This window comes from Miniopterus natalensis, chromosome 10 (genome assembly GCF_054644295.1).
Source record: "Miniopterus natalensis isolate mMinNat1 chromosome 10, mMinNat1.hap1, whole genome shotgun sequence".
NCBI lineage: Eukaryota > Metazoa > Chordata > Mammalia > Chiroptera > Miniopteridae > Miniopterus > Miniopterus natalensis.
In genome coordinates, this window is record NC_142090.1 from 51,628,278 (window position 1) to 51,650,046 (window position 21,769).

At 34.6% G+C, this 21,769-nt stretch overlaps 1 protein-coding gene across 1 annotated transcript in view; it reads right to left on the minus strand.

Moving 5' to 3' along the window:
- Positions 1-847: 847 nt before the first annotated feature.
- Positions 848-21,769, minus strand: part of PCLO (piccolo presynaptic cytomatrix protein) — a 341,606-nt gene continuing 320,684 nt past the window's right edge. The window contains exons 22-24 of the mRNA XM_087821122.1: positions 5,938-6,072; positions 5,378-5,523; positions 848-3,478 (exon numbers count right to left, since the gene is read on the minus strand). Coding sequence (XP_087677248.1) covers positions 3,338-3,478; positions 5,378-5,523; positions 5,938-6,072 — 422 coding nt within the window. The 3' untranslated portion in view covers positions 848-3,337. The remainder of the gene's footprint in view (positions 3,479-5,377; positions 5,524-5,937; positions 6,073-21,769) is intronic.

Below are 21,769 nucleotides of genomic sequence, written 5' to 3' on the forward strand. Positions count from 1 at the left end.
GCTTTTATTAGTGTGAATAATTACAATATGGGCAACATTAAGGAGCAAAGCAATCACTGCCCCTTAGTCTTAGATATTGTTCTTTTAAACTGAAATGGTAAATAAAAAATTCAGAGTCACCAAAAATCTCCTTTATCTTAAGCAACAATGGAAAACGTCAACTTTTTGCAACTAATGTTATTTATGTCTGCAACAACCATTCTGTAAATGCCTGTCTTTTGTGAAAATTCACTCTGTGCTTTTGCTTCTACAGCTAACCAGTGTTTAGGACCAAATTTTAAACCAAGAAGCAACTTCAGTCTCTGATGACTCAATGAAACTGGGAAAAATTAAGATGCTTTTCAAGGTGTAAGAGCAGTGATTGGACTAATCACATGTTATTTAGAGATTACAAACTTTGTCACTATTAGGATTTTAAAAAAGCTAATTCTAATAAAATAAAATAAAAAGTGAAAAATCATGTGCTGTGATATATACAAAAAAAGTAAAAAACACCAAGAGCCCTACTTGCAATTAAAAAAAGAAATTGTTTTGTTGTTAGAAGGGTTATCAACATCATTCGGAAGTGCATTCCTGTAAGGATCAGTGTTGCATAGAATAGTTCCAGTACAACCTAGGAGTTTGGTTAGCTGCACTCTTGGCACACTTTGGCAGGATCTCATGCTCTCTGAGGGGGGATGCTGGTGCACAAAAAGAAGCCCTGTTGTTAACTCTCTTGATTGACCTGCCCTCATTACCAGTTCCTTGGAACAGAGGGGCACCTATAATGGAAAAACTCCTCTTACAGGTCAAATAGCTACCAAGGGATGATCTTTGTTTTGGTGGCACCTTCAATTGTGTTATTCTAAAAGAAATTGCAACAACTGGAATAAAGTAAACTAACTGGTTATACAACCTCTCAGGCATCCCTCTGGATGTAAGTGGCTGCAGAAGAGGACCTAAGGTGAGCTCAAGTTCCCTTTTAAGGGAAAATAGACGAGTCTTTTTATGTCAGAAGGAAATCTTTCTGAATCCTTTTCTTCCCCAATTATGAATGATGATCATCAGCTTCCTAAAGAGCTAACTTCTCCTGGAAATATCCATGGCAACCATCAACAGATATAGTTGTCTCTAAAAATAAAATCCTAGGAATATCAAATCTTTAGTGATCCCCTCCCTACATGCTCATTCTAAAGAAATATCAGTGGTAAAGGACATTGCATTGTCAGGGAAGGAAAGATAAAAAATAGAGGAAAGAATAAATGACTATTATCTCCTTTAGACTGAGGAAGAGTAAATTTGTATTTTTTTATTAATATAATAAAGATATATAACCTGGGATTCATTAGAAATTCTTTTAATTTTAATGTTTTACATTTAATCAGTTCCTCTTGAATTTAAAGTATACTTTTCTTTTAAAAAGAAAATTCAATATCCAAACAATATATTTGGAGATGATTTCTCTAAACCCACTAAAACCACACCTTTCAATAAAGAAGCAGCTTTTAAACACAGAATGCTCTGAGAAGCAATTTAATTAATTTATTTTGGGGTAGGGCAAGGGAATAGGATAAAATCAGTATGTTGTTTAATTTATAATAACCCAATTTGCAAGTAATTTTTATTTAATTCTATTCTTCACCTCTTTTCAGGTTAAATGAAAATTTATATTTTAAAGAAAAATTTAGTTTTGGAACTAATATACTGCTCTTATCCAGGTTAATGTGTGCCATTGGTTAGGAGGATACTTTTTTGCATATAAAATTTGAAAAATAAAAAGCTGCATAATAATTATTCCTCATTTATGTGTATAAAACTATACTTGGAAATGTGCTTTCATTTTCTCACAGATCACTTAGTTTGGTCATCCTAACATCCCATTAGGAAGCCTAGAAATACATAATTTCTTTATCCAACAAATAACACTGGGGGAAAGTGAGTTTAAGTGACATGTGCAAGGTGACACAGTTAGTCAGTGGCAGAACCAAGACCTGAAGCCAGGCTATTAACTCCCAGTTGAGTGTGTTTCCTACAACTCCTTGTTACTTCTTCTATTAATGTTGTCGGTAGATGGAGAACATTTTAATGACAGACATTGGTCCTTTCATCCTATACTATTAAAATAGTTCAAATTATATTTTAACCTTAATATAATGTTGACTTTTTACATATTTTCCCAACATGGACGAACTTGATCACTGTGATATTGTCACTGAAGGAGGAAAATGGAGCAGAGAGAGAATTTGAGTCTGGTGTCAGGGTTTTCATTATATAATCAGTAAATGTGTTAAGAAAAAAATTATGAAAAAGCAGAAAATGACACCAATTTAATTAATCAAAGTCTCAGATTACTATGATTTGCTTGCCAGAGGAAGAATTTTCACTCTGTCATTACATGACTCAAGAGAAATGAAATATGTGGGATAATACATTCATTTGTAATTCTACAAAGAAGAAATTATCATGCTTCCTAGAACATACCAATTTGATCTATGTCCTTTGGTATGTAGATTGAAAATGCCTTGGCGTAAGGATAAATTATGAAGATTTTGTTTTCAACCAAGGTTTCAACATTTTGTGGTACAATATTCTTTTTTAGCCAGTCCTGGCTTTATTTCTAGATAAATGTAATCCCATTTCTACTAGTATTATCTTCATTCTACATTATTTCAAATGGTACAAATGTGCTTTTACAACATGTATTCCAAAATTAGTGTTGTTCACTTTTGTAACATTTAGACAGAGAAAAACCTGTATAATATGGTCTAAAAGCCATAATTTCTACATTTTCGGTTCCTTTTTCCTATGACCACAACTACCTTACTTCTAGTCTTGGACATATATTGTAGGTGTAGCCCATGTAAGAATCTCAAAATAAGTTGTCTAAGAAGATAAGATGAAGAAAAAAAGACTTTTGGACTTTTAAAAACAGTTTTGTTACATCAGTTCTTTCCTTTCAACCAAGGTTCTTTTTGCATAAAGGACTACTTTTGCCTCCATTAGAAACCATTTTAATCTTTGAGCCTCTGCCTTTAGCTCTAGCTCAACTCTGCGCAGCTCAGAGATTTTCACATTAAGTAATCAAAACTTTTCTCACTGTTTTTCTTGACAGCTCCAAGAAATCCAAGGTCTCGAGCTCCTTTTGTGTGTGCGTGTGCCTTCGATACATGAAACACATCATTTGAGTTTCTTTCTGTGTTCCACAGCAACACATTCACAAGGCTGTAATGTACTTTTGCCTGTTGTTCCTCCCCTCACATTCACTCCTGAAAACATAGCTTAGCACAACAGTGTCCGACTATAGTCTTGATTTGAGATCAGCTAGCGCAGGTTCTATAACCTGAGCAGACACATTTCTTCAGTGGGTTTGAGTGGGACTGACCAAAAGTTTGTGCCAGTTGACTGTTCTTTTCCTGAGATCCACTTTGTCGAGCCAGATACAGGCTTCACCAATCAAGGTCTTTTTCATAAATTTCCCTCCATTGGAGAAAAGTAAGATCTAGAAAAAAGAGTCAAAATTATATATACATGTTTATGTTTTTCAACCTCTTTTAAGGATATTTAATCATAAAAGAAATTCTACAAACAAGAAAGGGTGAGGGTGAGGTATAGTAGCAGGTTTACTTGTAAGGGAACTAATAACAAAAATGTTCTCAAAAGATTTACATATGAATTCATTCACATCAACATTTCCCAGAGGAAAAGACACACCCTAAAGGATATGAGAATTCTAGATAAAACATGTATTCCCAGATCATTCTAATCAGGTTTATACTCAAACGGATAGGAAGTTTCACAAAAAACTTTGCTAGGTACATTTTTACTGGTTTATAAAATAACTCAGATACAAAATCAGTTGAGTGCTGAGTAAATAAATAAGTTCACACAGCAGATAGAACATAACATTGATTTTTATCTGGCATTGAATTTACTGGTGATTTTACTCATTTCTAAAATGCTCTCTTGTCACATGTGGAACTTTACATTAGTTTAATTAGTTCAATTCCACAGGATCTCAGACTCAAGAAATTGTTTTCTTTTGGAAATGAGTTGAAAGAAAGAACATTAAATGGAGCTAATTATTTATCCATGACAATTCTCTCTCATTTCAGAATTTTCATTACTCCTGGCTAAAAATCTAATTTTTTGTTTCTGACTTCAATATCTACACTTCCAGTTTTGACTATCATTTTTGGCCTCTGGTTTGGGGATTTCAAATGGCATTGTATATTTTCACTTGGATCCTGCCAATCTCATCAAATTTATTACATTTCCACAAATTCATGATCTCTCTCCCTCTCAGGCCCTTCTCTAACTACTTACTCACACAGGCTGCAGAGTCTCCTTTAACTTTTTATTCCCTTTCACTCTAATGTAAGTTAATTCTCTCAATTCAGTTCTCGCTTTGTAATATCTCTTATCTTTGTCTCTGCTGGAGGCCTTTATTTTAAGTGCTGGTACCATGGTCTCCTCTTCCCATGTGTTTTCATCTCTTTCCTTCCTCTTTCTTTCTTTTCTTTTATTCTTTATCTCTACATCTACTGAAGACATACTATGTACAAGCATTTTGCTAGGCTGTGGAACAAAGAACACTGAAAATCACGCTTGCCCTAGAGAAGCTGATAGTACACAAGCAATGACAGTGAAGTCTATAAATTATTGTCCAAACAGATTGGGATTGGTTGCTTAATAAGATAAGCAAAATGTTACATGAATAAGGAGTGATGAGTTATATCCAGGTGCATCAGTAAAGGGCTGAGTTTACATTAAAATATGTGGAGTACTGTGATGGATGAAGAGAGAAGGAGAAAATCTTATTTAAAGGGAGGAAAAATATAAGCAAAGGACTGGAGGCTTAATCTGATTTGAAAGGATTCTGCCTGGACTGAAATATAGAGTGTGTGGAGAGGAATACAAGAAGATGAGATTAAATCAATACAATTAGAACTCACCTTAGAAGACTCTGAATGAGTCAGGATACTGGGGAGTCATTGATGGGCTTTAATGTAACCTAGCCAGTGTTTTACAGAGATTCATCTGCCATCAGTATGCTGAAATGAATTAAAAGGGTAAGGTATTGATGGCAAGTAGGCCAGGTATAGTGCTAAAATGATGTGAATAACAAAGATGAGAACCCAAAGAGGATTAGTGGCATAGAGCATGGAAATAATTCTCTTTAAAATAAATGGACAGAATAGAGAAGACTTGGTAGCTAATTGGATGGGGCAAGTTGGCTGTGGAATCCTAAAGGGCCCTTGGGGAGATATCTCTAAGAATTAATCAACTTGTTAAATGTAACATAGTATAAGATCAGTTTCTAAATATTGAATAATTGAACAGAAAATAAATCCTGTATGAATAAAGATGTTTAAATAGTAACTGTATAATGCAGAATTACCTGAAGAGAATGTCCAGCAGGACTTAGGCTAAATCTAAAAGTTTCATTGAATGAAGGCTCTCGGTCATGTCTACATACTCTTGTTTTTTTCTTGATCACCTTTTTTTGGGTAGAAAGGTTCATCACATATATTTTCACATATAAATCTGAAAATAAGAATTCAGCTTGTTAAGTGTCCATTAATCATACAATGTCTTATTGAAAGCATTATAATTGTATACACAGAGCTCTCCTACGGTTTATACAAAGCCAGTAGATTGTGTTCAATTTGTTTCAGACAACATAAAAGGATTAAAAGCTACACCAACTTCCTTAGCAATTTAAATTTGTTTTCTGGTTTTATAATAAATAAATCACAAAGTTTATGTATTGACAAAAACCTAGCTAAAAGCTAGTAAAATATCAACTCATTATATATAACAGAAATTCTTATTTCACATTTTTTCAGATATATTTGGTATACAGCCCCAATTGTAGTTCACATTTTCCAAAATATTTAGGACATATTCCTAAAGAATTCCTAGATAAATTATATTGCTGATTACCATAAAATCAGATACCTGGTAAATGATCAGGGGATTTAAATTTATAGGTGATATTTCTGCATTGGAGAATTTCAACTATTAATTGTTCACCATCTGTCTTCATTTCCTTCTTCAATGCAATCTTGATTTCTCCCATTACCTGAGTTTTAACTGTAAGAATTTAAAAAGAAACTGTTAAGGAATATATAGCATTTATTAAATGTTTAGTGGAAAAATTCATTCATACAATCATTTGCTGAGTGTTTATCAGGTTCTAAATACCTTATTACATCCTGTGGATACACAGATGAATAAAATATGGTCTAAGCCCTTAAGGAATGAAAGGTCTAATGGGAGACTGATAAATTATATACTCAAAAAGTGCATAAAGTACATTGATAAGCCAGTAATAAGTGATGGAGGACATGAAAGTAGATAAATATTACTCAACTATAGATTTTTAGGCTAAAAGAGGTAATAGATGTGATTTTAGGAAGACAGAAGTACATAAAATTATAGGACTCTAATATAATTTATAAGAATGAATGTTACATGAAATATAAGAAGTTGTTTGCCAATAATTGCTCATTGCCAGGCTTCTCAAGAACATTTGTCAACATAACTAAATGTCATTGTGTGTTATTTCTACTTCCTTTTATTTCTTTTATAAAAGAAATAGTGACCAAAGACACATAGTAGTAAAATTGTACAAGGGAAAATACAATGAGTGATTTAAATGAATCTGATGTTTATCTTAGATCTTTATATTATTGAAGAAGTTACGCATGCTAGGTCATAGTCTTTATTTATTTACTCTTTCCTCTATCAACTTATACATTCATCCAGGTATTCGGTCAGCAACAAATATTATATTTCCCATCCCATTCTGCGATAAGCACTCTGTTAGGAAGAATGGATCGAATGGTAACCAAAACACACATGCTTATTGGTTTTATGGTTTTTCTGTCTATTGAAAAGAAATTCATTAATGAAATATTTTCATCAGTAAATGTACAATTAAAAAGAAAGAAAAGGTTATGAAGTGCCAAAGCATGGTTCAGGAGGGACTGAGGAAGTGCTGCTTGAGTTGAAACCAGAAAGTTGAGAAAAAATTAACTTAGGGAAATAGATGGTTAAGAACATTCTAAAGAGGAGGAACACTGTGTTCACAAAGGGAACATCATGGGCCTGAGGAACTAAATAAATGTCCATGTTATTATAACATGTTGTTAATTGGTGTCATGTTAAGAATTTGGTTTTTGCCTTTAGAACAATAAGAATTTACTGAAGGTCTTTAAAAATAGCTCGGCTGGCATGGCTCAGTGGTTGAGCATCGGCCTATGATCCAGAAGATCGAGGTTCGATTCCCGGTCAGGGCACATGCCTAGCTTGTGAGCTTGATCCCCAGCAGGGGGCGTGCAGGAGGCAGCAGATCAATGACTCTCTCATCATTGATATTTCTCTCTCTCCCTCTCCCTTCCTCTTTCTGAAATCAATTAAAAAACACACATATAAATAAAAGAAAATTAAAATTAAATATAGATAATTTGTTCTCAAATATATTGATCTCAGGACCTATTTATACTCTTAAAAAATGGAGGGCCATCTGAAAACTACTGCTCCATCTCTCAAACCCTACGTGGGATGGGCGGATAAAAAAGAATTCTAACATGGTAAGGAGGGAGAAAAATTCCCACTATTTGGAGCCAATGGAAGTTGTGAACAGAACTGATCACACTAATGAGAATGATAAAACGAAACAGCAGGACAAATTTTTCTGGGAGAAATTCATATTTATAGGTTATATTCCTTTTTTATAAGGCTTAAAACTCCAACACGCATATGTAATTTATTGTTGTTTTCCACTTTCTCACTTGGAAAGAAAGGTGGAATTAAAAACTTGCTAATTGAAGTTCTCAAGGCATCACATTGCCTGCTTTTCCCTGTGTGGTTAAATTTACATGCTTCACAGTGTGACACTTGTGAAGTTCTTGGTAAGTTTCTCCTATTTGAAAAAATGTTCCAATTTGTTCTTCAATGTTTCTACTAAAGGAAGAAGGACGTGCCCACTGCGGTGGCCTCAAAGGACAAGTGTATCAATTGCCAGCCATCACTGTCAGTCATGCCCGCCCTTTTTCATTGTGTCGGAATGCTTTTTCATTAGAAACAGATACACAGAGAGTGAAAAAACTTCTCTGTGACTGTCTCCACAAGGGCGGGCAGAAACATCAGATCTGCTTGAGCCTTTGGATAAAAAAATAAAACGCACACAGAGGACACATAAGGATGTTTTGTAATTTTGTTTGGAATAGAGAGTAAAAGGCAGTAGAAATATGTTTTCACCAGTCTCTAGGCCTCTGAGTATCCAGAAATTTAAGCTGTGGTTGTATTAAAAGAATAAACATTAATCATATTCTAGAGAAGACGTTTATGCTACATTGTGGCACATACCTCCAATCAGAGAACAGAAAGAAGACGAAGGGATGAGGGATATGGAGGGTATAGTTCAAAAATGAGATGACAGAATAATAGGTGAGGTAAAATTTGGGACTTTAGAACTAAAACACAAATAATCTCATTTAAAAACTATTAATGAGTTAGAAACATCCTGGAACAAAACTTAAATAAGATAGAAATCAGCATTATTGACATAAAGGAAAGAAAATCTTCGTATGATATAGGAGGGAGGAAAAATTTGAAAAAGAAATCCAGACGACCAATAAAATAACAAAAAAGGAACGTGGAAGGTAGTGTGATGTGAGTGCTGATTTCCTTTAAGAAGAGAATTAATTAATAAAATTCAAAATTGAAATATGGTATTAAAAATTATAATTACTCGACCTCTTGAATAATCATTCTTAAATCACCAATATTTTTGTTTCTTAAACTTAGTTATATCTTTGGTAAACTAATATGGCTAGAATACAAGGTGGGCAAAAGTATGCTTACAGTTGTGAGTACTCAAAACAGACTTTATTCTGGTATTATTATCCATAGGAACAACTGTAAACTGACTTTAGCCCACCCCTATATTTATTGAAATTAAACTATTCCTTTTTACTGTGATATATTCTCATTAAATTAAAAAACAATGTAATCATTTTTTGACAAAGAGCAGGAATAATTTAATTCCATTTTAACAAAATAGTGTGCCTATTTCGATAGCTAGCTAAAATGCTCCAACAGCATAATTGTAAAATTGGCCTGTGTTTATTTGCCACAGCTTTCTTTTTCATACTCTCTGGCGTTTTATTCTCCATTAAGATATGCAGTGCTCTTTCCACTTTTTGTTTTCTCAGAGAAAAAGTTTACTTATATATTTTTTGTTTGTTTTTGTTAACCCTCACCCAAGGATATTTTTCCATTGATTTTTAGAGAGAGGGAAGGCGGGGAGAGAGAGAGAGAGAAACATCAATGTGAGAGAGACAGACCCATTGGTTGCCTCCCACATGCACCCCAATCAGGCCAGGATCAAACCTGCAACCCAGGTACGTGCCCTTGACCCAGAATCAAACCCAGGACCCTTCCATCCCGCTCTAACCCTACACTTTAACCACTGGCTGCACCAGCCAAGGCTACCTTTATATTATCTTTGAAAAATGTGTGTATGTAATACCTAAATGCACACATTTACACACATACCTATATATCTATGTTTTCATAAATCTAATTTATATTTTTAGAGAAAAATATTTTAAGAAAATATTACAATTAACAAAACATAAGATTTCATAAGAAATAAGGTTAGTAAGCCCCAATTTAGACAAGAAAACAGTGGCTTGGGTGTTCTAAGTAACTTGCCAAATTGTTTAGTGACCCAGGTAGGGCTCTATTCTCTTATGAACACCTTATATTTTTTATGAATAAGATTTTTTAAATATTGACTCATTCATGTAGATATTCATTTAAAAATATTTATTAAAAATATTATCAGAATGAAATCATTTTCAGGGGCTATTTTGCTATTTTATTTTAGTCAAAAACAGGACCTTAGAAAGCAGAGAAGGCATAGCAAGCAATTCTTTTAGGTGTTTAAACAATAGCTAGAAGTTACTGTCTATATATACACATTAAGTCAATTATGCAGGTTATTTATTTAAACAACAAAACAGCAATAAATATTTTCTTAAATATTCATAATTATATAAGATTCTATGTGGAATTGACTTAAACATACAAAATGATTTAAAATAAGTGACTATTGGTTAAGAAAATATTTCTTTCTTATTTACCTTATTGGCATCTGTAACACTTAACTAGACATAATGTAAATGGAGGTTTACTCTCTCTCAGAATCTAAGAATTCTATTGCAACCTGAGTAGTTTTTGCTAATGCAAGACCATTTTAGGAGGGGAAAAAATATCTTTAGAGGAAGTGTTTAATTAACTGGAAGTGAATAAAATGTGGAAAAGAAAAGAAGAAAAAATAGCACTTTGTAAAAGGAATGTCTGTGCAAGAAAAAAAGCAATAGAATTAATAAAATTCTCATTAACACTTAGATTTCTTTGCATTTGCAAATAAATACTACCTACCAATGTTGCAGGTCACTGTTGCTAGCTAATGAAGTCTGAATTGGTGTTAGATAAGATGTATTTTTAGCCCTGATGGTCTATCACCTCAAAATTTGTTACCTACTCATTTCAAATCTAAGAAAAGTCTAATATGGAATTAAGATGGATTTTAAAAACCAGATATTCTGGCTTCTTGCCTTGTGAGATGGTAGGCCAGTCTTAAATATCTCTACTTTGTATTTTCTCGTCTTATAAAGTGAAAATATGTAATAAGATTATTTATAGACTCTTTATATCTTTCGGTTTTATGGTTTAATAAATTTTTGGACATATTCTGATATTATCTGAATATTATTTAGTCCTGGCCCTGTACAAAACATCTTCTGTTTTAAATAATTTTGTTGTTTACTCAGGGTTTTTAAACCCAGTCATTATAGAAAGGCTTATTAATGTCGTACTACCTGTCAATAGCTAAAGGAATGATGCATATTTCCTTATGTATAATTGTATTTACCTTCCCCTCCATTGTTTCTATTCTGTCAGTTTCAGATCTAAACAATAATTTTTAAAAATTCGAGCATAATAAAGGCAAATTGTTAACACAATGCCTGAAATAGTAATTATTCAAAAAGCATAAATTCTTTTTATTTCTCAACATTTGATGCAATGGAAGATCAATTGTAGAAGTAATTGACAGTTGATACCTAGAAAGCATATCTATACTCTTAGGTCAATTGTTCAGTTTATTCAAGTAACAAACAAAACAAAATATGTCTTGAAATATTCACAATATTCACATTAGTAAACACTTTTTAAATTTCAATTTCCAAAATTTTTCCACTTTGCTGAGCCTGTTACAGAGAGAAAATAAGCTTGCTATAATTTGTTCTATTCACCAATCTTTCTCTATAATTTCCAACCAAGCATATTAAGCCTGCTCTCGAATCTATAATAATTTTACTTTCTATGCTGAAATTATATCTCTTTCTTCCAAAAATTCCAAGTAGTACTCAATAATTTGACGATGGTACTCAATAATTATCAGAAATTGGTACTTTTCTTTATACTATGTCCTTGAGTAGCAAGGAAAGCTACTAGATCTTTTAATAAGTCTGGTAATCTTATTTGTATTGAATTTCATCTCCTGGTATATCATTGTTTTCCAGAGGCTGTATTAAAGTCACTTCTATGTGTTAACTTAATTCTCAGGAGCGTGTTTTCTGGATGAAGCTTCTTACCTGTGTAGGACACTTTATATGTAGGACTAAATAGAAGGAGTGAAGACATATAGTTTCTGAAGGTTTATCCAAACAATGTAATGTTTGAAGAAGGGAGCAATAATGGAACTAGTCTATTTCATTTTCTAGTGCATTAAATTCTATCTTTAGTATCCTCACTATAAGATCTCATGAAGTTGACTCTGGATAAATCAGTTCGCTCTTCCAATGAAAATGACCCCATGCAGCTAACTTACATTATACTTTCTATCTCTGCATCTCACAGATGACTGTAAATGTTTGGGTCCAGCACTTTTTACTAACACACACTATAAATAAAGAGAAAGAGAATTCCTAAGACAAGTTTTGTTAAATGCTTTGTGATCAGATATAAATAATTTCTTTACAGTACAATTCAATGAATTTGGTTTTCAAGAGAAAAATGAATCTTCATCCAAAATGTACTTCAAGAAATATAAATTTCTTCTCTCTCATAGTTTAAGTATACACTCATCCATAACCAAGTGACAAGAAGAAAATTCTGAGATGTCCTAAATTAAACCACAGCAGGCTGGAGGGTGGGAGGAAGAGACAAGAGAGTTTAATCCATTGACAACTGCAGGGAAAAACCAACAAAAGACTGCTTACATTCCTGAGTGTGTGTTGCAACTTTGAATTAACTTTCAAGTTTATCTAGAAATTGATTTCCATGATTATCTAGACAGAATACCGGACCACCAGACACCACCTCATCTTGCTTATACACATGAACTTTCTGGACTGCTGCCCACAACCAATCCAAAAGAGCAAAAACTTTTTCATTATGGACTCTGAGCCTATCCAGGCCTAGCCCAGCTTCACCTTCTCCCACTCCCTTTACATATGGCCAATGTAAATTCTTTCAAAACAACTTATATTTTTCTTCCCCAAACTCATTGTATAAAAGAGCCCTGGTGGCCCCAGGGTGGAAGACATGTTTGCCTTTTCCATCTGGCCCTGTTGCTGTGGCTCAGACCGAATGTCCCAATCTGGTCCTTTTTCTGGCTAGCATAAAGCTCAATAAACCTTGAACAGTATTATGATATTATGAATAATGAATGTCAATTAAATAATTTTTAAAATGATGTAAATTTCTGTCATCTCATTTTCTTCAAACATGTGAACTAAACAGACGTATTTTAATTTCACTTTAAAGGAGGGAGACTAAATTTTAGGTTTAGCTAATTTTCTAAAAGTCACATAGCTACATTAGATGTTTCTAACAAGACAGCCTGAAGGTTATTGCCAAAATTGTGATCATCTCTCTATTGTGTGATAGTAATTGTGTGCTGAATTCAGGCACATGCTCATGAGCATGCATTTGTTGAGGGAAGGGCACTTGGGATTTAGGGGAGCCCTCAGGATTTGTGGGAAAGTTGTCCAGAAAAGACCAGGTACAATCAAGAGAACGAGTAAGTGCTTACCCATTTCCTTTCCAAAGCATTAACTTATGAATCTATACTTCTTGACCTGTTACATGTAGGGAGTTATGATTTACTTGAATGGTAACAACAATGCATTCAATTTCTTGAACAACTCTTCTGTTCCGGGCCCTTTATTTATTAAACCCTATAGCTCTTAAAGTGCAAGGACTGTGCCTTATGCACCCTTGCCTTTTATTTCATTGAAAAGACACTTAGTATATATATTAGATGTTCAATGAGTGAATTTGTAAAATTTCTCATCTTTACAGCAAATCTACAAGGAAGCTATCATTCCTGCCTAGGTCTGAAGGAAGTGATTTAGCAGATCAGGTCTGACTCAAAAGCCCATACTCTTCCCACTAAACTAAGCCTAGGCCACCACATTGAGGTATTTTTGGATTTTCCCCCCAAACCTATAGTTTCACCCAAAACAAATGCTTGTGTGCCACTTTATTAATTTTATTCTCTGTTTACATGTATATCCAGGCCTCTATTATTCAAAGCTATGCAGTTATATCTGAATAATTTTCATGTCCCAAGGCTGTGGGCCTGAGGGAGGAGGCATATAGTTATGTTTTCATTAAAAAATTTTTTCCAAGGGAGATGAGTTCTGTAAGCTTTTCATTAAACCAGTATTTGAAATAACCCAGATTCAAGGAGATACTTTATACAATAAAGCAGGCATTCTGGCCTAATATGATTTAAGAGTTCTGTGAAAGTAGGGCAAGCCCGCACATTCTCTCTGTACTCTATTATGTAAAGAAATTCTTTCTTTCTGAGACACAGCCAGAAAGAACATAATTTAAGGAGAAATAAATAGATTTTTCTGATTGATCTCCTTCGATGTTTGGGCAGTTTTTGTCCTTTTGGTACACACATCTTAGCATTTATTTTACTGTGACTGAAAATAACCAGAGCTTTTTAAAAAAAATTTTAATTGAAAGCCTCCTATTATCATGTATGAGACAAAAATACAAGCAGAAAACAAACAAAAAATTTTCACAATCAGAGAAGAAACACTAAGAATCTAAATGGACATCACATTTAAAATGTTTGGAGTTTTAAAATAACTGTCTAAAACATCAGGAAAATAAATCCCAGGAGGAGTGAAGTAGGAGAGCTGGTCAGATAGAACAAGAGGTTATGAAATTTTTTCCAGAGACGCGGCAAGCTTAAGAAGTCAAGACTGGCTTCTGGAGTTCACGGGGCCTTGGCTAGGTCTCCCATCTAAATTGTAGAACAAAAAAGATCAAGTTGCCCCAACCTTCTAAAAGCAGGCAGATTAGCCCGGCCGGACGTGGCTCAGCGGTTAAGCGTCGACTTAGGATCCAGGCGATCAGGGTTCGATTCCCGGTCAGGGCACATGCCCGGGTTGCGGGCTGCAACCGATCAATGACTCTCTCATCATTGATGTTTCTATCTCTCTCTCTCCCTCTCCTTTCCTCTCTCTGAAATCAATAAAGATATATTTTTTAAAAAAAATTTACTTAAAAAAATAAATAAATAAAAGCAGGCAGATTACCCACCTCGGAGTAGGGGGCAGTGGGTCTACATATATTCTCTGAATACAGAGAAACATTAGCATCACTATGTAATGAACTTAAAAAATAAAACCAGGCAATAGTATGATAGGAGCTCCTTGAGGAAAAATTGTTGGTAAGAGTGAGACTACCAATTAATGAGAGAACAACCTCCAGCTTCTTACAGGAGCGGATGGTGACCAGGCAGCCAAGCATCCTCTGAATGAATGAACATGTGAATACTGGCTGAGGCGTTAAATGAGGGTTTAATAGATTATGGAAATCAAATGTTTCCACTGGCCCACTAGGTTGATTACATCATTTCTTTTTATTGGTTCTTAGATTTATTTTTCCACTCTTGACATTCAGTGACTTTAATCTTCCTTTCAGTTTTAACTGATTCTTCGATATTTCACTTTCTACTAAGGCAAAATCTAGAAATATTTTACTGACCCATTCTATAAAACTCTTCCTTGATCCAATTTCTCCCAGGTATCACTTTGTTTCCATTGTCTTTAATTGCCATGCAAAAGAATTCCATCTCAACTGTTTATTCTCAACCCATTTGTGCTAGATATTCTCCGTTGCCTCTAGAGTTCTTCTCTTCCTTAGTTCTATCTTGCTTTGCCCCAAGAAGAAAAACACTTGAACTTCCTCACCTGGGTGTCCTTACCCTATGACTTCCAGTGGGGTTGTAGCAATGAGGAGCCAGCAGGAGATGTGAGGGTTGGAGGAGAGAGGCCGGGTTATTTATTGCCTTCTCTCACCCTGTCCTCTTTGGCTGGCTTGTTTGCAGTGGCTGTGCCTTGCTACAGAGTCTACAGCTCCTATGTCAAATCTCCTGTAGCATGGCTGGAACGCTTGCTGGGTTCTGACAACAGCCTCCACCTTCATGCTTCATTAGACCCAGGTGAAAATGTTGTGGCTAGTTATTTTATGTTTCAACTTTCTTTGTTCGTTCCTCTAACCTTTGTAAAGGGTCCTTTTATGAAATTCTTTTAGCTACTCCATCTGAATGTGTCAACTGCTTCCTGCTGGAGCCTTGTGGAACATCATCTATTGCATATAAAGTTAGACATCATTCAGGGTTTTGTTTTGTTTTGCTTCTCCTTATAGGGAGAAATGGTCCATCAGGAAATGGTCCCTTTTAATTCGTGGTGCCACTTTTAGTTCCCATAGAGTCCTGGACCCATCTCTATGTTTTGTACTCCATGCCACATGGCCCTCATCTTGCACACATACCAAACTCTTTTCATCACTTTGTCTTCATATCTTGCAGGTTGACGTCACCCCTTTATCAGTCAGGATAGATTAGATTCTGCTGCAGTAACAAATATCACCAAAATATTAGTGATTTAAAAGTGAAAGATTTAATACCCTCTCACTGTGAAAGTTGGCAAGGTCTCTGCTTTCTATAATGACAACATATCAGGCTACTGGGACAGTCACTTATCTTCCCCTTTGTGACTGCCATGCCTGAAGAAAGAGAGAACTCCACAGATCTCACACCAGTAACGAAATAGTCCAGAAATGGTACACATGATGACCACCCATGCCTCACTGGCTACAACTAGTCAAAAGGATCCACTGTGTTAGAAAGAGCCAAATAGTTTGGGAGTCAGAGAAATGAAAATAATCAGTGTTTGAGCAAAACTATTGAACACCAAAGATTTCTTTGCTCTTCTTTTTCAAAGTTGACTTGGATGTTAGAGGTTCTTTATTTCATATGAAATTTAGAATAAGTATATTGAGTTCCTCAAAAATACCCAGCTGGTAATTTAATTGGAATTTTATTAGGTTTATATTTTGTTGTTCCACTAAGAAGCATGGAATGATTCTACATTTGGGGGGGAATCTTCTTTTATGCCCTTTAATAGAGTCTTAAAGTTGCTTTTAATGAAGTCTAGAAGTTGCTGTAAATATCCTGATGATTTTATAAGTTAACTCCAAGATACTATTTTCTGTTTAATTTCTTCTTTTTATTGTACTTTTTAAAAAATATGTGATTTAGTAACATGTTCTTTCTTTTTTAAAAAAAAAAAATATATATCTTTATTGATTTCAGAGAGAGGAAGGAGAGGGAGAGAGAGATAGAAACATCAATGATGAGAGAGTCATTGATCGGCTGCCTCCTGCACGCCCCTGACTGGGGATCCAGCCTGCAACCTCGGCATGTGCCCTGGCCAGGAATTGAACCCTGATCGCCTGGATCCTAGGTCGATGCTTAACTGCTGAACCACACCCAGCCGGGCCAGTTTTTTATTTTTAAATAACCACCCGAGGATATGCTTCTTTCATTGATTTTAGAGAGAGAGGAAGGTAGAGGGAGAGAGAGAAACATCAATGTGAGAGAGAAACATCCATCTGTTGCTTCCCATAGGTGCCCCAACCAGGGGCATGTGGTTATGTACCCTGACCTGGAATCGAATTTCAACCCTTCAGTGCATGGGACTACTCTCTAACCACTGAACCACCTGCCAGGGCTTTTTTTACTGAACTTTAAAAAATTATTTTCCTTCTGCATCCTTAAGGAATGCTTTCAGCTATAAGTAACAAAAATTTTTACTTAAATGACTAAATAAATAGGAATATATTTTCTAATATAATGAGAACCCAGAGATAGGCAAAGGATTGCCATTTCAGTGATGAGTAAGAAACCCATCTTTTTCTTTATTTTTACTCTGTTATTTTTAGTATTTGTATTCATTCTTTTTGTCTAGCAGTTGTAAGATGAATGCTGCTTATGCAGGCATCACACGTATCTTCCAGACTCAATATTTGGGTTAGAGACAAAAGGGTTTTACATTACAGGGTTCTTGCAAAAATTAAATGAGCTAATACAATGCCCAGCATATTTAAGCTCTCAATAGGTGTAAGTTATTAACAGCTCTTCCTTATAATAAGGGAACTTTTTCCTTATCCAATTTTTGTAAACCCCAAGTCATTCTGAAACCCAAGTCCAGGCAATATACCACACGACTCTGGTAGGAACGCGGCATAGATACCTCCACAGGGTATCATTCACTCACTGGTTCTTGTGAACAGTGTGTCCTGGAATTGGGATGTGCACATCCTGTTTATCCATACATGGGTGACACTGACCTCAGACTTCTTAGTAAATGACACACTCAGCATTATTAATATTCTTGATAAAAAATATGAATCATAGTTACTGATAAAGTTGAAATTATTAAGTAGAGAATTTAGTAACCTATCTTAAAAGGACAAAAATAGAAAGTTTAGCGGAGAAAAACTTTGCCCGGCCCGGCGTGGCTCAGCGGTTGAGCGTCGACCTAGGATCCAGGTGATCAGGGTTTGATTCCCTGTCAGGGCACATGCCCGGGTTGCGGGCTGCAACCGATCAATGACTCTCTCATCATTGATGTTTCTTTCTTTCTCTCTCCCTCTCCTTTCCTCTCTCTGAAATCAATAAAGATATATTTTTTAAAAAAAAAAGTTTATTCTGGGGACTAATTGCTACTGCCTTCCATCTCCTTTGCAAACCTGCTACCAAATACCAATCTTCCCAAATCTAATGAAGTTAAGGCCCTTTCTTTAAAAAACAAAACAAAACAAAAAACGCCAGCTTTCATCTCCATAAGTGCTTCAACAGCAAAATAAGGACTCTCCTTATATTCTCTTTATACTCAGTTTACATAGTGATACTCTGAATATTGTCTCTTTTAAGCCCACATATGTCCAGCATTTTCTTCAAATGATACAGATGATATCTAATACAAAAGCACTTGGCATTATAATCCCTAAAGTCAGTAAATCAGACTTTCTTTATTTTCTTTTTTAAAGAAGATTGAAAATATAGGAAGTAGATGAATCGTAACCATCAGATTGGCCGAGGTATATTGAGAATATACTATTAGGTATTACAAAGATTAGTATCTACCTTTAGCTCATAATAAAATAAACTTTGAGAACAGACTCAGATAAAATTACCCCATTATTAGTGGTTTGACATAAGTGAATTTTCTGATAAAAAAGAGTAAATTATTTTCAAATAATCTAACACCAGGAAATATTTTTTAAATTAAAAAAAAGCAGTACTTTTGTAAAGAAAGTAAGGCAATAACTTAATGGATTTTTTTAAATTGAAAGTTACCAAATTAATTTGTAAATTTTTTTTTTCAGGCTAGGTGAAGATCATGCTCCTAAACATTCTTCTATAAATTTAATTAATCAAGCAAAACTCTTTTATAGTTTCTCTATTGTAAGAAGTTACCACACTTCTTATTACTATTTAAATTATTTATCTATTTTTAAACACCCTACTACTTACATTTCCCCCTTTCTTTTATATTTAGTAGGGAATTTTCTAGCATCTCTGCACGGTTTTGTGTGTGTGTGTGTGTGTGTGTTTCCATAGTCCTGACTGCATTTAGATTCACAGATTTCAATACATTTTGTAAGTGACATATTCAATACATTTTGAAAGTATTCACAGAAATACTTGAACACAAATCTTCTTATTTTATCTGTCCAGTATCCTCTGTCTTCTTCCACCACTACCTTGGGAATGTCTGCCCCCAAAATCCATATGGGGTCTGCTAGGTTAGAAATCACCGTACTCTATTTTCTTTCCAACAAAGATTGTTCCAAAGATGGCATTTGACCCACACAGGAAAAATCAGAGTTTTTCACTGAGGATGCTATGAGACAGAATCTCTTTTCCTTTGAGACATGAGCTTAAAACGGTGTCCCAGAGGATCCAGCAGCTCTGGCCCCAGCTTCATGGAACAGCCTGAGTTGCAGAAAAAACTGAGAAAAGAGCTGAGAATCCAACACAGGTCTGAGGCTGGTATTTCCTGAGGCCATTTCCACCTATGAATTTCTCAGAGTAACCAATGAGCATTCTTTTCTTTTAAGTTTGTTTGCATTATTTTTTGTCTCTTACCAGTGCATGATACTGCTTTAGGTATAGTTGGACTAACATCACGTTAAAAAACTGCACCCTGCATGTAATAAAAAACTAATGTAAAATTATTCAATATTATTTTTAAACTTATTAAAAATAGTTTAGGTAGGCATAATGAAGCATAAAGAATGTGTAATAAATATTCATGTAATGACAGACCAGGTTAAGAAATAAAACGTAAATTCAGATGAAGCCACCTGCATCCTTCTACCACAAACCCTATTTTTTTTTGAGGATTGAAAGCTGTTTTATTATTTTTTTATATTTAAAATAAATTCTTTATTTTATTTCTTTTAACTAAATTTATCAAGGTGCATTGGTTAGTAAGATTATGTAGGTTTCAAGTGTACATTTCTGTGATACATAATCTGCATATTGTATTGTGCCCCCACCCAAAGTCAAGTCATCTGTCACCATGTATTTGGCCCCCTTTACCCTTTACTGTCCCTCCCACCCCCTTCCCTCTGGCAACCACCACACTGCTGTCTGTGTCTTTCAGTCTCAGTTTTATATCCCACATATGAGTGAAATCATATGGTTCTTAGCTTTTTCTGACTGACTTCTTTCGCTCAGCATGATATCCTCGAGGCAGTATTTCATCTTTTCTTATGGCTGAGTAGTATTTCACTGTATAAATGTCCCACATCTTCTTCATCCAGTCCTCTATTAAAGGACACTTTGTTTTTTCCATGTTTTGACAGCCATGCATAATGCTGCACTGAACACATCTTTGCGAATAAATGTTTTCAAAATTTCCGGGTAGATACCCAGAAGAGGGGTTGCTGGGTCGTATGGTAGCTCTCTTCTTAATTTTTGAGGAACTTCCATACCGTTTTCCATAGTGACTGCACCAGTTTACATTCCCACCAGCAGTGAATGAAGGTTCCTTTTTCTCCACAACCTCTCCAACACTTGTTATTACTTGTCTTAGAATAATACTTATTCTAACAGGTGTGAGGTGGTATCTCATTGTAGTTTTGATTTGCATTTCCCTAATAGCTAGTGAAGTTGAGCATCTTTTTATATATCTGTTGGCCATTTGTATGCCTTGTTGGGAGTAGTATCTGTTCAGGTCCTCTGCCTATTTTTTTAATTGGATTGTTTGTTTGGCATTGAGTTGTATGAGTTCTTTATATATTTTGGATATGAACACTTGTCAGATCTGTAGTTTGCAAATATCTTCTCCCACTAGGTTGGTTGCCTTTTTGTTTCATTGGCAGTTTCTTTGGCTGTGTAGAAGCTTTTTGGTTTGATATAGTTTCATTGATTTAGCTTTGTATTTACTTCCCTTGCCTTTGAGGTTAAATTCATAAATTCTTCTCCAAGAAGGAGGTCCAGAAGTTTAGTATCTAATGTTTTCTTCTATGTAATTTATTGTTTCAGATCTTATATTTAGATCTTTGATCCATTTTGAATTAATTTTTGTACATGGGGACAAACTGTATTCTAGTTTCATTCTTTTGCATGTGGCTTTCTAATCTTCCCAGCACCATTTATTGAAGAGGCTTTCTTTTTTCCATTGTATATTTTGGCTCCTTTGTCAAAAATTATTTGCCCTTATACAAGTGGTTTCATTTCTGCACTCTCAGTTCTGTTCCATTGGTCTATGTGTCTGTTTCTCTACCAATACCGTGCTGTTTTGATTATGATTACTCTATAGTATAATTTGAAGTCAAGTATGGTGATACCTCCAGCTTCATCCTTTTTTCTCAGGATTGCTTTGGCTATATTGGGTCTTTTGTAGTTCCATACAAATCTTATGATTTTTTTTTGTTCTATTTCTTTAAAAACTGTCATTAGGGTTTTGATGGAGATTGCATTAAACCTGTATGTTGCTTTCGGTAGTAGGGACAGTTTAACTATGTTGATTCTTCCAATACATGAACACAGACTATCTTTCAATTTCATTGTTTCTTTTAAATCTTTTTAAATAATGTTTTGTAGTTTTCAGTATATGGGCCCTTCAGATCCTTTGTTAAGTTTATTCTGAGGTATTTTATTCTTTTTTGTTGCAATTGCAAAAGGAATTTTTTTCATTTCTTTTTTTGGAATTTCATTGTTAGTATATAAGAAAGCAGTGGATTTTTGTACATTGATTTTGTATCCTGCAACTTTATTATATTTGTTTAGTGTTTCTAATAGTTTTTGAGTGAAGTCTTTAGCACACCCCAGATTTGATGATTATTATTACCTCTCTATTTTAATACTATTTCTCCATATACATGAATC